The sequence below is a fragment of the Stigmatopora nigra genome, chromosome 19, assembly GCF_051989575.1.
Source record: "Stigmatopora nigra isolate UIUO_SnigA chromosome 19, RoL_Snig_1.1, whole genome shotgun sequence".
In the NCBI taxonomy this organism is placed as follows: Eukaryota; Metazoa; Chordata; class Actinopteri; order Syngnathiformes; family Syngnathidae; genus Stigmatopora; species Stigmatopora nigra.
In genome coordinates, this window is record NC_135526.1 from 8,380,839 (window position 1) to 8,396,477 (window position 15,639).

Below are 15,639 nucleotides of genomic sequence, written 5' to 3' on the forward strand. Positions count from 1 at the left end.
ATATTGCTCTTCTCACGATTAAACCACAATGTGTTTTTTAAGGGTTAGGGTTGATTATTTGCATATATATATATTGTACATTTAAAATAAATCACTTGTTACGGATGGAATAGGAATTCTAATTATCTTTCCATCTCTTTCTGCTTCATTGAAATGTGATTGTTTTCTCCATCCATGCCAATTTATTCAACACATTCACTCCATTCTGAGCTCCGTTGCGGAACCCTGCAGCAACATAAATGTAAGCCCCATTTGATTCCGGCATTGAGACAAGGTATCAATGGGCTTGAATGATAAAACCGCGTTGTCAAGGAAACAGGTTGTTCTGAAGACGGCAAATATGTCGCACTGGGATGCTCTGCAAAATATTTCAACCTGCAGCTTCAATTCGCCTGAAATATTGAAGCACCCAATAAGTCACACTGGAAATGGGATCTTCATGGATATTTCAAAGATCTTTTAATAATCAGTCTTTCATTATCATTGGCACACTGCAGATCTCATAAACAAAAGCAAATCATATCAGGTTGAAAAAAATCCTTAAGGTGGGTGAGTGCTGTATTGAAATGATGAATCGGAGCGGGGAGAGGAATGACTGCTTTAGTAAAGACACACTCAGGCAGGCATCCTTTAACATGGCTCCTGATGTAACCATGGATACCTCTTTTTCATGGATGAAGTAATTTTAGCTGGAGTGGGATCTGAAGGATGCACTGCACATCAGAAACCATCATGTCTTAAACTGCTATACTATGATGTGTACATTCTAATATTTCACATGATAAGGGATTAAATTACAAAACAGAATGATGAATTTGAAGGTACACCTGATTTTTGTATTGATTTGTTTCGTCCAAAGATTTTTTCTTTTTAAATTAGGTTAGTTAATGACAGCAAATTACCCAAATTTGTGAGTGAGAGTAATTGGTTGCCACTTAGACTCCTAAGTATATGCTGAATCTAAAAAAAGGATGGACAGATGTGCAAAAAAAAAAGGCCAAGTATCCTATAATTAATCATGTTATTGGTTTATCAACCAACTAAGGCAAAATTAAAATTTTGGCCAAAACGTGCTTAAATTCAGGATATGCTAAATATGGGAAAATAATACATTAAATTGATGAATTAGATTTAAAGGTTCACTTTAAGTGCACGCATAAATAGGCAGAACAATTATATGCAATAAAAATGAAATGAGATAGAAAAGTGACTAATGTGGTTAGCAGCACCTGATAGAGGTCGCTTGGATGTTTTAGTGTGAATATCAAAATATGAGTGAAAATTTGCAGTGGTAAGTTATTTTTAATATTCTTGATGCAGTCTCCCACCAAGTAACCAAGTTTGTTATTTGTTCATACATTTAGTTTTTTTTATTGCATATGGGTGCACGTGCTTCTGATGTCCACATAGTAGCGTCTTTTTTCACGGTGTATGGTACGTATTTCTATTGAAGCATAATGGGAATATGTATAAAAACATAATGGGAGGAGGTTTTCCTGAAGTGATTTTTTCATTTTGGTGGTCCCTTTAGCTAATATTTATGTGTGTCAGCTGGCTACCTCTGTAAAAAAAAATCTAGAAGCGCAACCAATCCTTGAACGTTTAGTAAATGTTGATGTATACGTTTTACTTGGACCTTTAAAATAACAAATATTTTGTTGTGTTTTACCCAAGTGAGGGATTAATTTTCACTTTGCACCCAATTCAGCGAATTTCCAGTTGATATATGCCGTTTCTATTGCTGGGGGTTCTGAGGCCAGCGCGTCTGGATAAATTTGCATGGTTCTCCTATAGGTGGCAATGTGCGCTGAACTACCTTCAAATAGTCCAACGAAGAAGAATTTGCTATTGGCGGAAAGTGGAGAGGCAGCACCTTGTGGGAATTAGCGCGATCTTTTCCCCCACGTTGATACCTCGACGGATTTAGATTCCGCCGCGACCAAGTAGTACAATAATATCCCCACGTTATTCCCCACGGTAAGGCAGCGCTTCTTGAACCAAACCCGTGCTTGTTTATTTTATTTTTTGCTTAAGAAGGGACCCAGCGTTCACGCCAGCTAGCCTGGGTAGCTAGCTAACTAGCCAGCACATTCACTCGCACGCTACCACGTCCATTGTGTGCTAGCTAGCATGTCAAGCGGAGGCATTATCCGAGGACCCGCGGGAAGCAACGACTGTCGCATCTATGTTGGAAACCTGCCACCCGACATTCGCTCCAAGGATGTCGAAGACCTTTTCTACAAGTACGGATCCATTCGGGACATCGATCTCAAAAACCGTCGAGGCGGACCACCGTTTGCCTTCGTGCAGTTCGAGGACCCGAGGTGAGCGCGAAACACGCTTGTGGTAGCGTTAACACCGAGTAACACATTTTATGGTCATAAATTGCACATTTACAGGTCGTAAACTTTTCATTGGAGACCCTCTCTGCCTAAATTTCAGCTCCATCATGCTCGTACATTGAAGAAACATTAAGTGGGAGTGTTTTAAATGTTTAGTTATCAATCAGTACTCATTTGGTTTATATACAACTACAATTATGTTTTCGAATGTGTCAAAATGTGTTAAGTTCTTTTTTGGAATGTACATCTTAAAGATGGGAGTTCTTTTTGATATTTTTAAAAATAAATTGTTTGAAGTGGGCTTCAAACAAGAAACACTATTCGTTTACTGACATTTTAGAGGCGTATTTTTTCAAATGATTACGGTAAAATCAATGCAAATTGGGTTTATGAATGAAACGAAAACTGTTGAACCACAAGTTTATTTTTTAAATCTGAGCCTCATTACAGTACTAGTTGTCTCAGTTAATAAAATATTCGTCTTTTAATGGTTGTCCTAAAAGTATATGTGAACTACTCATCAAAACAATGTGGATAATTACATTACCTTTTTGTTTCTCCTCAAAGGGATGCTGATGATGCAGTCTATGGGCGTGATGGCTACGACTATGACGGCTACCGACTACGAGTGGAATTCCCCCGGAGTGGTCGAGGTGGAGCGGCGGGTCCCCCGAGGGGCCGGTACGGTCCCCCGTCTCGACGCTCCGAGTATAGGGTTATCGTGTCAGGTGGGCCACGTCTTGAATAGTCATCCTGTTCAGTGAAGTCCCCAAAAGCCTCTTAACTCCCGTTTTTGCTTTTTGGAAGGTCTCCCGCCCAGCGGAAGTTGGCAGGACCTCAAGGACCACATGCGAGAGGCTGGCGACGTGTGCTACGCTGACGTGAACCGCGATGGCAGCGGAGTGGTGGAGTTTGTGCGCAAGGAGGACATGACTTATGCTGTTCACAAGTTGGACAACAGCAAGTTCCGCTCCCACGAGGTAGGCAAGCCACAGGGAAGAATTTGGACATTTGAATTCATTTGGGAATTTAATTTTGGTGTCTGTGCCCAGGGGGAGACGGCATATATCCGCGTGAGGATGGACGGCCACCGCAGCCCCAGTTACGACCGCTCCCGAAGCCGCAGTCGAAGCAAGAGCCGGTCGCGCAGCTATTCCCCTGCTCGCCGCGGCCGGGCTTCACCACGCTACTCCCCGCGGCGTTCCCGGTCTCGTTCCCGTTCCCGGTCTCGCTCCCGCACCTAGATCTGACGCCGGCCTGACTTGAAGGGGAGCGCAGCACGTTGAGAGAGAAAAAGAAACCTCGGAGTTGGATCGCATTGATGTATTTCTCATTAGCCCGGCTGTATGTGCTTTTTGTCGCCCCCACACCCTTTCTTCCCTTTCACTGTGAGTTGGGTGTTTTTTTGTTGTTGTTTTTTTATTTTCTTTCTCCAGTTTTACTCACAATTTCCCCCCACCTCCTCTTTCCCCGCATCTTTAATGCTGCCGCTACTGCTGTTTTTTTTTTTTTTAGTTTTTTTAATTTGGCTTCTCAAGCGTTATTTCTGCTGATTTTCTTGTGTGTCTCTCTGTAGAGATCAGAACAACAGGATAGGATTGGAAGAAAAGGAAACATTTCAAATTAGGATAAACAGGAGGAGGAGGAGGATACAAATGTGGCACGCAATGGTATGAGTTGATTGTGCCTTTACAAACATTTAAATTGTGAGGTTGTTCACATGTTTTTACACTTATGGCGTCCCATTGCTTCTCAATACTTGGCCCCCACCCAGAAATGCTTCTGCGTCCATTTTGTTCATAGGTTGTGGATTCCACATTTTTTCCCCGGTTAAGTTTCTTTGAAATTTTTGCTCGTATCCCTTAGTGACATTTAAAATGTAGACAATTTTTCAGTTCTTTGCGAAGGTGTGATTCTAACTCCTTCTCTTTGGTTCTGCTGGTATTCTGAAGGTTTGGACTGGGCTCATTGTCACCCCATCCGGAGCCGGATCAGGATTTAGGATTTTTAGGCACCGGGATGGATACAAGGAGCAGGAGCATTGGAACAATGTTTTTGTCCGTTTGTTTGTTTTGTTGTTTGCACCAGGAGAGCCTCCCGCATCTAACCTTTCAAGCATTGTAGTTGGTCATGCTAATTTGGCGGTCTCTTCTGAATATCCAATTTAGTGTTCATTTTCCATGTTTTGAGTGGAAATTTATAATTAGTGGCAGAGTTGTAATTTTTTTAATTGCTCAAAAAGGAAGAGCTCACATGACCACAGGGGGATTCAAAAGTGATGGAGGGAGAGGGACAAAGGAGGAAGGGGTTGTGGTTTGAATCTTAGATCCGATTTTTCCTGACAAAATGGTTTCTGTTTTTTTCTTAGTCAGCAGTGTCATCAGAGCTTTATTCTCTTTTAATAAAAAAAAATGAAAACTGGAATTTTCTCTTGTGGATTTATATCTAAATTCAGTGGTGGGTTGCAAGGCCTTCTCTGCTGGCCTAACAAAAAAAACATCAGAATTACAGACTGATGTTATGTTTTGTCCATTAATACTTAAATAATTAAATTAAATAATACCAAATTATCTGTCAGCTTCCTTGGGCAGCTTCCAGATGTGTTTTCATATTAAAGCATCTAATCAATCACATTTCAACCATTGTTTATTTCCAAGGAGGGTTTTTAACGAGTTAAAACAACACTTAAGACGTTATATTTTTGGCACTATATGATTATCTTCCATCTGGCACATGTTCACAGACGTCACAATGTCGCCTTCTTATGACGTCATGGTAGGTGCGGATCCCATTCAAGGCGCGCCCTGGTTTACCCAACGCGGCTTTTTTTTAATTCCCCGGGGCTTTGTAATACCACCATTCAAATTGCGCACTGCTACGATTGCAAGATTAAATTTTACAGCACGATACTCGTGTTTAACCTCGCGTATTATTCAAATGAGAGATAGCATTTAGATTTAGCCAATCCTGAGAGGGGACTGGCTATGGATTTGGAGAGGTGCATTGCGGGAGGAAACAAGATGCGGCCGTCATACCCGGAAAAAGCCTGCGAATAGCAGCCAATCAGAAAGCAGGCAGGAAGACAAGGGCGGTGCAGAAAGAGAAAGCACATTGTCGTTCAAGAAGAGGCATACATTTCACCATATCGTGTGACGTTTGTTCTGCACAATTTACAAAAGGTACGTTTCTTGTGTTTACCGACTTATCTACGAATTGATGCCAAAATCATCCGTTCAGTTTCACCTTGTGTAAATATTTTTTTGATGTGGTCAGATGTCACAAGGGCTCACCTGTGATTGCGGAAGGATGCTAGTTGCTTAATGTCACTGTTCATATTCCATGTGCAGTGCAATCAAAGAAAACGCTGCCTATTAAACTACTTTGAGCCCTTTACCAATTAATATAATTGATGAGCTTGGTCTAGCAGTTCGTTAATAATATCTTACTATATTGAATTATTTGGTCCTGTTATTTTTTTCCCCTTATTTATTGATCCAGGCAGAAATAGTGGACTAGTGGGTGGCAGGTTTGACTGGGGTTGTTGGTTAGAATCTTGGCAGTTTTATCGAGAATGTTTTGACAAACCTAGTCATTGTCCTATCTTTTTCATGGACCCCATTACCAATACATTTTTTTTGTCTACAGTCAAGATGTCTGACAAGAAGGCTGTAATCAAGAATGCGGACATGTCCGAAGAAATGCAGCAGGATGCTGTGGACTGCGCGATGCAGGCTATGGAAAAGTATAACATCGAGAAGGACATTGCTGCCTATGTCAAAAAAGTGCGTATACAACACAAATTCCGTTTGTTAAAAATGAGAGACAACACACATATGGGGAAAAACATGAAGTGTTTACTCCTGATTTTTCACGATTTTCTTGATACAGGGCTGCACAAGTATTTTATCAAGGACCCTACTTTTGCAATCTACCTGTGTTTTCAAGGCCACTGACAAAGCTCAGCAGTTATGTTTATATGCTTTTCAGCACTGCATCACCCATTATAGTGATCCCTTGACACTCAAATTTGGCAGATTCAATACATTGTAGGGTTTTAAAAATAATTATTTTAAATCCCTAAAATTTTGCGGATAATGTAGACCAGACAAGGCTGCGATAATCGAAAAACTGCGAAGTAGGATCACCCGTATTATTACTGCCATACTACTTGGAAATGTATTTATTCAATATTACCTTTTATAAGATGTGAAATCTAATCATTTTGTTTATAATTCCTGAAGGAGTTTGACAAGAAATACAACCCCACATGGCACTGCATTGTGGGCCGCAACTTTGGCAGCTACGTGACGCACGAGACCAAGCACTTCATCTACTTCTACCTCGGCCAGGTGGCCATCCTACTCTTCAAATCTGGCTGAATCCGCGTAGTGTTTTTTTGACGATCACCCATAAAAAACAACACCATACTGTCTGTCAATCACCTAGCAGATAGGACTCCCTTGGGAAGTTTTCACTCAGACTTTTTCTGTTAACAAATGAAGAAGATGGTGCCGCTGACCATGTTTTTGGTCAGAATTTTTGCTTGATGTACTCTGAAAGGAGCTTGTATTTACATTTAGATCATTTTCATTTGCCACTGAATGGTAAGCGACCACATTTTTGTTGTGAAGTCTTAATTTTATGTGCCTGCTCGTGTCCATCATGCTAAATTAAATTTCACACTTCCAAGTTTGGTACTTGTTTCAACTTGTTGTTGCTGCTGTTTGTTCCATTGGTCAGTCATTGGTTGTCATTTATTGCAATCATCCTGCACAGCACTGTTGGAATTAAATATTGTCATGTATTGTGATTACTGAAGGTTGCATTTTTTTTCTTTTATACATAGTTTAAACTGCAAACTACATGATATATATTAGTAGGACTTTGCCCAACTACATTTGGAAGTGTATAGTGAGAAAAAATAGGTTGGTTCTTGTCAATTGTTTAAATACATTTTTAAAATATACTTGTACTTATTTGATTACACCCAAACCACAAGGCCGATGAAGTTAAAATCTACCTACGTTTCAAACGTTTCCTTTCACATAATCCCAAAGTTTGTAAAAAAAATAATAATATATTTCCTCAATTGTGTATTTCAGTAAATAATATAGTAACAGTTATTCAAAATATGTTTGGTTGCAGCATCGCCTCTCCACGCCTGTGGAAGCAGTATTTTCAAAAACTCAAAACATTTAAAACCAGCGAAGAAGAATCTCTCCATTGACAACCAACATGGCCACCTCCGGTGGTTCACCGGCGTCGCCTGCTCCTCGTTATACACCTATTTTCAGCTCGTTTCCACTGTCTGCCGATGCCGCACCCTTCACGCCTCAGGGGGCCGAAATGTGGCAGCGCGGTGCCCGGCAGCAGACGGACGCCGAGCGCCTCTTTCACCGCTGCGCCGCCAAACTTCGAGATTTACAGGCGGACTCGGGCCAGTTACGGGAGGAGCTCAACCTCCTCTTCGACCAGCTCATCTCTGAGAACTTCAACCAGAACCTCAATCCGAACATCAACATTCAACCAGAGGTGGGATGTAGATACTTATTACTCTTAACTTTCGTTTGATTTTTATTTTATTATTATTTATAAGAGTTGTTTAATACGATTCTAGAAGGGATGAAGATGTCAAATGAATTGTGAAGTGCACTAGATCCCATCTTCAACAAGAAGGGTGGCGTCCAGAGTTGTGATAACAATAGGGGAATACAGCTCATGAATCGTACAATCAAGTAATGGAAGAAAGTGGTTGAAGCTACGGGAAGAAGTAGTATGTAATTGTGATCTTTGTGAAGGTACTTAGAGATGTGGTACTGGATAAGGAATTCTGGAGTAACAGAGAAATATGTCAGAATATCCATTCAAATGTAACTGGGTCCTAAATAAGTGAAACAACCCATTGCTTATAAAAAGTGAACTAAAAATAACTTTTCCTTTCAGGATGTTTGTATCCTGCTGGTGAATGCTAGCCGTCTTGTGCCAATGAGTCAAGAACATTTAGTGGTCAAGCTGTCCACATTAGTGCACCATCTTCTTAACCAGTTTAAGGTAATTTTCTTAATGTATACGATAGTGCTATTAACATGACAGTGTAAATAAACATTCAAATGGAGTATTTGAAGTCAACGGCAGCCATAGCGTTTTATACCTCATAATATTCAATATCAATATTCAATTCAAGGTAATAATGGATGAGCAGACACTGCATGTCCTGCTGAAGTATTTGTCAGCGGCGCTGGACTTGTGCAACACGTGGACGCACCTTGGCGTCCTGCAGGCGCTCGCCACCGTCGTCTATGGCAACGGCCCACAATGCCAACAGGTGCCGTGCCTCATGAATCCTCCATTGCTTCATCAACTCCAAAATTCACTTACCTGTTTAGCACCTTGACAAGCTGCTTGGAGAGGGCGGAGTCATCTTCCTCTACAGCGCCCCCTCACAGCCAGATATGGACTTGCGCCACGTGGCACTTACCTGTATGGCCAACATCTGCATCAGGTGGGCACCGACCGATTGGAGAGTACTAGTCAAAGTTAAATAAAGAACAAAGTTTCTTCAATCACACTAAAAAAAATACAAAAAAAACACGGAGAGTTGTTTTGGCTAGACCAGGGGTGGGCAAACTTTTGGGCCCGGGGGACACATTGACTTTAAAAATTTGACAGAGTGGCCGGGTCAGCACAAGATACGATAACATATAAAAAAGTGCATCCGTTAACAGTACATATGAAACATAAACAGAAAAAAAGGACTAAAGTATTAAGATACTCATCACTCATCATTAAAGTAAAAAGTATAAAGTACAAAGTAAAGTAAAAAGGAATGTATTAAGAAATATTAAAATGTAATTTAAAAAAAGATAGAGGGGCTGTAAAATACGAAAAACAAATAAGAGTGGACAGAGCTACTTTGCGCCATCTTGGGGTAAAACCTTAATTTGGACAACGTCGGCGGGCCGGATTAAAAGGCCTAGCGGGCCGGATGTGGCCCGCGGGCCGTAGTTTGCCCATGTCTGGGCTAGACAGCCGATGGGAGACCACCAGAGTGTGGGGAGATCGTCAAGCATGGCGCAATGCTACTGTGATAATTTCAAAATAAAAGAACTTTTGGGGGGATTTTTTCGACTTGGATCTTGTTTTTGTATATTGGAACAGTAAACTTTTTTTTGTAACCTGAAATGCGTAATTGTGTCATAATAGGTAAACAATAAGTTGTTCTTTATATCCCTCCAGGATTTCCGGTCAGCCACTGTTGGACGAAAAGCACAAGAAAATTTGTTTCTCTGTCTTCCTGCAAACACTGCAAGCAACACGACCGGACAACAGTGATGAACTCTTTTACTGCATTGTACGGATGTTTTTTTGAAGGTTAATGGCCTGTCATCAACACCATTTTAGTATGCATGTACTTTATCTGCAGGTGATCCAGACAGCACTGAAAGGGCTTCATTCTTGCCTGTTAGGTGGGAAATGGAAATTTGGTGGTGGCGAGGTGGTCGGGTCTGTCCTGGCTGTCCTGAAGGTGACCTATTGAACTTAGACGACACTTAAAACTAGCTTTGCATTGATACTAGTATCGCCACTAACTGAGAACTATTTGCATAGATACATGCTTCTCAACTTTAGCAGAAAGATGTAACTGGGTGGTTCCTTGTCAGCTTTATTTTATTAATTCAGCCAATTCTTCTCTCAGAGGCTCATGTTCCAGGGAATTCCGGGCGTCAGCACCGATTGGCCCGTTGTCCTTTATCCAGCTCCTCTTCTGCACTATGAGAGCCCATTGGTATGCAAACCCGATGATGAACCTCCAAGACCAGTGGAACCACAGAGACCTTCAGCAGTGAGTCTGGAAACCTTCAACAGGGATTCTGGGACAAGAGGACTCACAGTTTTGACTTTCGCAGAACAAGAAGAGAAAGTCCAGAGGGAAAGTGAAGAAGGCGGGCACGGACGATGGTGGCCGAGACGACGACGCTGACTGTGAGACGGTGGTGCTGACACCTCAAAAAACAGAAAGTGCAGCCAAGCCTTCTGCGGTTTCGCTGTACCCCTCATGGAAGCGGAACACTTCTGATTCAGACTTTTCGGACCCAGAAGGCAGTGCACAGAACAAGCTAAGGTACTGAAATGCGCCCTAGCATGACTACATCAATCACAATTATCTTTTTTTTTCTTTCTTGTTCTAACTGAAACTAAAATAATCTCAAATTCCAATGACAGCAAAACTTTTGATTTGAAATGTCATCTCTAAGAGATTCTGATTAGATGTTGGGTAGTCTGTGCATCTTGGATTTTTTTTTATTTATATCTTTTTCATTTATTCAAATCTCTCATTTTGCTTTTCTCCCTTCTTAGGCTTAGTCACGCTCGTGTTCGCCAAGGGGCGCTGCATTGCCTGCTAGCTGTGGTTAAGTGGGTGGAGAGGCGAACTTTATACGGCTACTGGTCTTCCTTCATTCCGGAGACTCCTGTCGGAAATGGAATAGCCCCGCCCCTCACTTTGCTCACCATTATATTGAAAGACCCCTCACCCAAGGTAGGCCAATACAACCACATTCTCCTCAACTGACACATTGTCACGTTGAAAACAAATCACTTGCCATTTAGGTCCGTGCGTGCGCGCTCCAGGCGCTCTCGGGCATGCTGGATGGCGCCCGTCAGTTCCTGGCCGTGGCTGAGGATACGGCATCGCCACGTACCTCCTACACCCCATTTTCCTTCACTTTGGCCACCGCCGTCCGAGAGCTTCACCGCTCTCTCAGTTTAGCTCTCGTGGCTGAGACGTCCCCACATACCCTCACTCATGTGATAAAGGTCTAAAATCTTTTACCTTTTTCATTTGTGGATGTGACAGAGTGTAAAAGAGACACTTCTCTGTTTTATCAGTGTTTAGCCCACCTGGTGTCCAATGCGCCATACCACCGCCTCAGGCCAGGCTTGCTCAGCTCACTATGGAAGCAAATACGACCTTACGTGCGCCACAGAGGTACCATACATTCCGCACAATTGAGCAGACTTGACTATATTCTCTATCGTATAAATTTAAAAATAAACAAATACACCTTTTAATCTACATTTTCATACCTGTCAACCTCAGCCAATTGCTCCCCAGCTTGACTATCTAATTACATTGCTTGCTGATGCGCTATATTATTATATATTGAAAAGGCAGGTGTGTGCATATCATGCTTAAAGCATCACAATATTAGCAGTTGACAATTACGTTTTAGTCTGCTACGATCCAGATTGGAGCTAAAATTGGTAAAATGAGATCGATTTGACCAAAAAAACGTTCAAGTTGACAATTATGGATTTTACCAATTTATATAGGTTATTTGCATACAAAGATGATCCACAGAAAAAATGATTGACTAATCATGTTTAATAAGAAAATAATACATCAGCACATGAACATTACCATGGTTTCTAGTCAATTATAAAAGCACAATATTCCACAGCATTGCTTTTTTTCTTTTTTTTAAAAATCAGAATAATGAGGTAATAATGGGTTGTTGCCATGGTGACAAGAGTCATTGACAGTGGCTGTTTTAACTGTAGCTACTTCTACAGTCCATGGAAGGACATACTGGTCTTAAAAATGTTTTCTATTGCTTACACATGGATCTAAATTGAATGAAATACTTTTTTTCCTACACGTCCTCAGATGCTAATGTACGAGTCTCAGCTCTGACACTCTATGGCGCCCTAGTGACAACCCAGGCACCACTTCCAGAGGTCCAGCTCCTTCTGCAGCAGCCAGAGAGCAGTGCAGATGGCTCTCTCACGCCGCAGGGCTCTCGCACCCTCAACTGGCGACAACGAGGCGAAAGGAGCTCGCCACAGACTCCCCGCACGCCCAAGGAGGCGGAGGGCGGCCCACCCTGGCTGCTGACTCTCTGCTCCTCGCTCGTGACTCAGCCTCGAGACGAGCCGTCAGACAGCGAGGGGGGCGGCGGCTTAGGTTTGGAGCCGTCACCTGTGCGACTGGAGGCCCTGCAGGTGATTTCCCTCCTAGTGCGAGGTTACATCTCGCTGACGCAATCCTGCCTGTGCGACATCGGGCACCTCAGTGCTCGCTGCCTGGCCGAAAGCGACCCATCCATACAGCTCCATGGTGCAAAGGTACCACTTCTTATCTTTGTTTTATGCATGTGCGGTTGGCTATTGTGTTGATAGAAAGAGAAATAGAAAATAAATGGATAATCACTTATTTCCCTTTTTTTAATATTTACTCAATATGCATGAAATTTCGAGTTTTTCCCTCAACATTACAAAATTAATTAAGAATTATGTATCCTTTGGACAGCTGCTGGAGGAACTCGGAACCGGAATTATTCAGCAGTACCAGGCGGAAAGCAAAGTTCCTGAGGTCATGCGGGTCCCTGTGAAGCAGGCATGTTGGTCTTAAACTATTTGGCTACCATTCGCTTTTTAATCCATTTGAGCTAGGGGGTGCTAAAGTAGTGAAAATGGAAAAGTCACTTTTTTTCTATTTTGATGACACCACATCAAAGGTAGTGCAATTCTGGACTGAGGTCCTGAGTGGGCCACTCAACGGAGCACTGCAGAAGCACCAGCACCCCACACTGCAGACCACCGCCTGTGACACGCTGGGCTCCATCTTGCCACAGGCTTTCGCTCAGCTGCCTGTGAGTATTTTTTTTCCCACCGTGACCCATTGACAGTGGGTTGTACGTAAACAGTTGTGCCGCCCGCAGGAGAAGACACAGCTGATGTGCATCACAGTCCTGCTGGGCCTCACCTACAGCGACAGCGACCTTGTCAAGATGGCCGCTGTCAGGGCTCTGGGGGTCTACGTGCTCTTCCCTTGTCTCAGAGAGGTATAAGGATCATATAATGTCAATGTCCAGACCTAAATCCAATCGAGAATTTCAAAAATCACAGTCCCAACTGAATTGCCTTATTTCCTAATTGGAATTCTTAAAAGACATTTATCTCAAATTTAGGACTTGATGTTTGTGGCCGACACCGCCAACGTTATCCTTGCCACACTGGGCGACCGATCTTCAAACATCCGCGCCAAAGCCACTTGGTCCCTCGGTAATCTGACCGACACCCTCCTTGTCAACATGTAAGAATCCATAATATTTACATTAAGCTCGTGAGTTTATGCGAGTGATGTTTTTGTTTCATGTTCTTTAGGAATTGTGCGGAAGTGGACTTCCAGGAGGAGATGTCGGACATGTTGCTGCTGAAAATGTTGCAAGCGGCGACACGGGCTGCCGCCGACAAAGACAAGGTCTTGTATTTTGGTGTTCTACCAACAACATGTATTGTTACTTATTTAGTCATGTATGTACTTTTTTTAAATCATCCAGGTTAAATGCAATGCAGTGCGAGCCCTCGGAAACCTGCTGCACTTTCTGCGTGGGGGTCAGCTAAGCTGTGCCGTGTTCCGGCAGCCTCTCGAAGATGCAGTGAGGGCATTGGTCAAGACAGTCCAGTCAGTTGCCACCATGAAGGTGCGCTGGAATGCTTGCTACGCCCTTGGAAACGCGTTCCGGAATCCAGACCTGCCACTCGGTAAGTGCGCACCCCCCAAAGCGAGTCGATTTTAAGCGCCTTTTACTCCTGCAATTGGCTGAGAGACTTGTTTCTCTTTAGAATCCGCCACCTGGTCTGGCGAAGCCTTCTCCGCACTCTGCAACGTGGTGGAGACGTGTAAGAACTTTAAGGTTCGCATCAAGTCCGCGGCCGCCCTGGCCGTGCCCGCCCACCGCCGTTGCTACGGCGACACAGAACGCTTCGCAGGGGTGTGGCGCTCGCTGGCTGCTGCGCTCCATTGCAGCGAGGACACCCAAGACTTCCTGGAGTACCGCTACAGCGCCAGCCTGCGCCTCACGCTCTCACGAGCCCTACTGCACTTGCTGCGGCTTAGCCGGCCGCCGGATCTGCCGGCGATCTCCGCCTCGTTGGCCGCAGAAGAGGCCGGCGGTGTCAGGGGGCATCTGCTCAAGTACCTGCGGGCCGAGGAGTGGCAGGGGGAGGAGAAGGATGCGGCGGGGGGAGATGCTTTTAACCCACAGCAGAGAATTCAGAGTCTAAAAGAGACGGTTGAACAACTCAAGATGATGGAGTCCGAGACGGATGAGGAAGAGAGTGGGAAAGCGAGGCTGATTCACGTCCTGGAGGATTTGGTCAAAGACTGTAAGGAACACTAACAAACTTGTGACAGGTACAGCTGACACGCTTTTGTGCCTTAATGGAAGCTTTTTATTGCCATTCCATGAAGCATCAGCATTATTATTATTATTATTTTTAATTCAAAGCCCTTTTGAGGATTTTATGTTGCCCATCATTTCAACACATTGAATAAATAGCTCGTCTATGTTGGCACTTTGAAATTTAATTAAAAGCTCAGAACATGTCACCAAAATCAAATTTAAACCTGTGTGAAAATTTTGATTTTGGAAGAATTTTTCACAATGCTTTCAATTAAAAGATTTTCAGATGGTGATCCTTTCATTAAGATTTTTTTCAATGCAAAAAAATGTTAAACATGGTTGGGAAACACTGCTCCAGTCAACATAACGTCAGTATGCAACCTTAAAGCTAGTTAACAGACCTTTTCTTGAAATAAATACATGAACAAACATAAAAAGATAAATAAATAACAGAGGAGGAAGTGCATTTTACGCATGCGCATTTATACGGCCAACACACCAAGATGGACGCCCACGAGTTACAGTGTTCCCCCGCTACTTCGCGGTTCAGCTATCGCGAGCTCAGAGCTTCGCGGATTTTTTTTTTTTTTAAAAATACAAATATTACATTGAAACAACATATTTTACAGGTTTTTTTTTGTTATAACATGAATTTCACTCTCTCTACCCATATTCTATATGGTGTACTGTATACAGGGGGGTAAAAAAATAAAAATAAATAAATAAATAAAAATATATATATATTTTTTGGAATTAAATTCAAATTAAGCATTTTTGAAGGGGAATCCCTACTTTAAATAAAAAAGACACCCTGTTTGTAATTGTCATTTGGTGATGTCCCGATCTGATACTATACTATTAGTATCTATTTTTGTAGTATTGGACAGCTGCCAATTTGGTCCCAAATTCAGATCCAACAATGTGTTCGTTACTTAAATATAAAAATATGATTTCTCATTTATTGCTTAGATTTATTTATTTTTGGTCATCGCATTGGCAAAACATGACTATAATTGGGTCAGAAGTCAAAGTGTAATGGGACATAACTATTATCTAAACTAGCTCCCATATATAAACTGTTTTGCATTTCGTTCCTTTGCAGTACACAG

General features: G+C 42.5%; 3 protein-coding genes across 7 annotated transcripts; all 3 read left to right on the forward strand.

Annotated features, from left to right (window-relative positions):
- Window positions 1-1,822: 1,822 nt before the first annotated feature.
- LOC144212931 (serine/arginine-rich splicing factor 1-like) lies at window positions 1,823-4,782 on the forward strand. 5 transcript variants are annotated; one of them, XR_013329842.1, is made up of 6 exons: window positions 1,828-2,324; window positions 2,910-3,070; window positions 3,150-3,322; window positions 3,395-3,665; window positions 3,919-4,012; window positions 4,295-4,782. XR_013329842.1 is itself a non-coding variant. In XM_077741126.1 (5 exons), the coding sequence occupies exons 2-5, from the start codon at window positions 2,131-2,133 to the stop codon at window positions 3,584-3,586; spliced, it is 720 nt and encodes a 239-aa protein (XP_077597252.1). In that variant the 5' UTR covers window positions 1,823-1,977; window positions 2,126-2,130; the 3' UTR covers window positions 3,587-4,781. The 5 variants fall into 5 exon arrangements, 2 of the variants coding, with proteins under 2 accessions (XP_077597252.1, XP_077597253.1); XM_077741126.1 differs by having other exon boundaries at window positions 1,823-1,977; window positions 2,126-2,324; window positions 3,395-4,781; XR_013329841.1 differs by having other exon boundaries at window positions 3,919-4,782.
- Window positions 4,783-5,225: 443 nt separating this feature from the next.
- LOC144212640 (dynein light chain 2, cytoplasmic-like) lies at window positions 5,226-7,160 on the forward strand. Its single transcript, XM_077740678.1, has 3 exons — window positions 5,226-5,521; window positions 5,988-6,124; window positions 6,584-7,160. Exons 2-3 carry the CDS (start codon window positions 5,993-5,995, stop codon window positions 6,719-6,721), a joined length of 270 nt encoding a protein of 89 aa, XP_077596804.1. The 5' UTR covers window positions 5,226-5,521; window positions 5,988-5,992; the 3' UTR covers window positions 6,722-7,160.
- Window positions 7,161-7,559: 399 nt separating this feature from the next.
- heatr6 (HEAT repeat containing 6) lies at window positions 7,560-14,823 on the forward strand. Its single transcript, XM_077741381.1, has 19 exons — window positions 7,560-7,874; window positions 8,286-8,393; window positions 8,527-8,667; window positions 8,729-8,844; window positions 9,579-9,693; window positions 9,766-9,867; window positions 10,039-10,185; window positions 10,250-10,464; window positions 10,701-10,881; window positions 10,953-11,159; window positions 11,232-11,331; window positions 12,010-12,467; window positions 12,652-12,738; window positions 12,860-12,994; window positions 13,064-13,186; window positions 13,313-13,437; window positions 13,509-13,605; window positions 13,685-13,889; window positions 13,971-14,823. The coding sequence occupies exons 1-19, from the start codon at window positions 7,578-7,580 to the stop codon at window positions 14,525-14,527; spliced, it is 3,516 nt and encodes a 1,171-aa protein (XP_077597507.1). The 5' UTR covers window positions 7,560-7,577; the 3' UTR covers window positions 14,528-14,823.
- The last annotated feature ends 816 nt before the right edge of the window (window positions 14,824-15,639 follow it).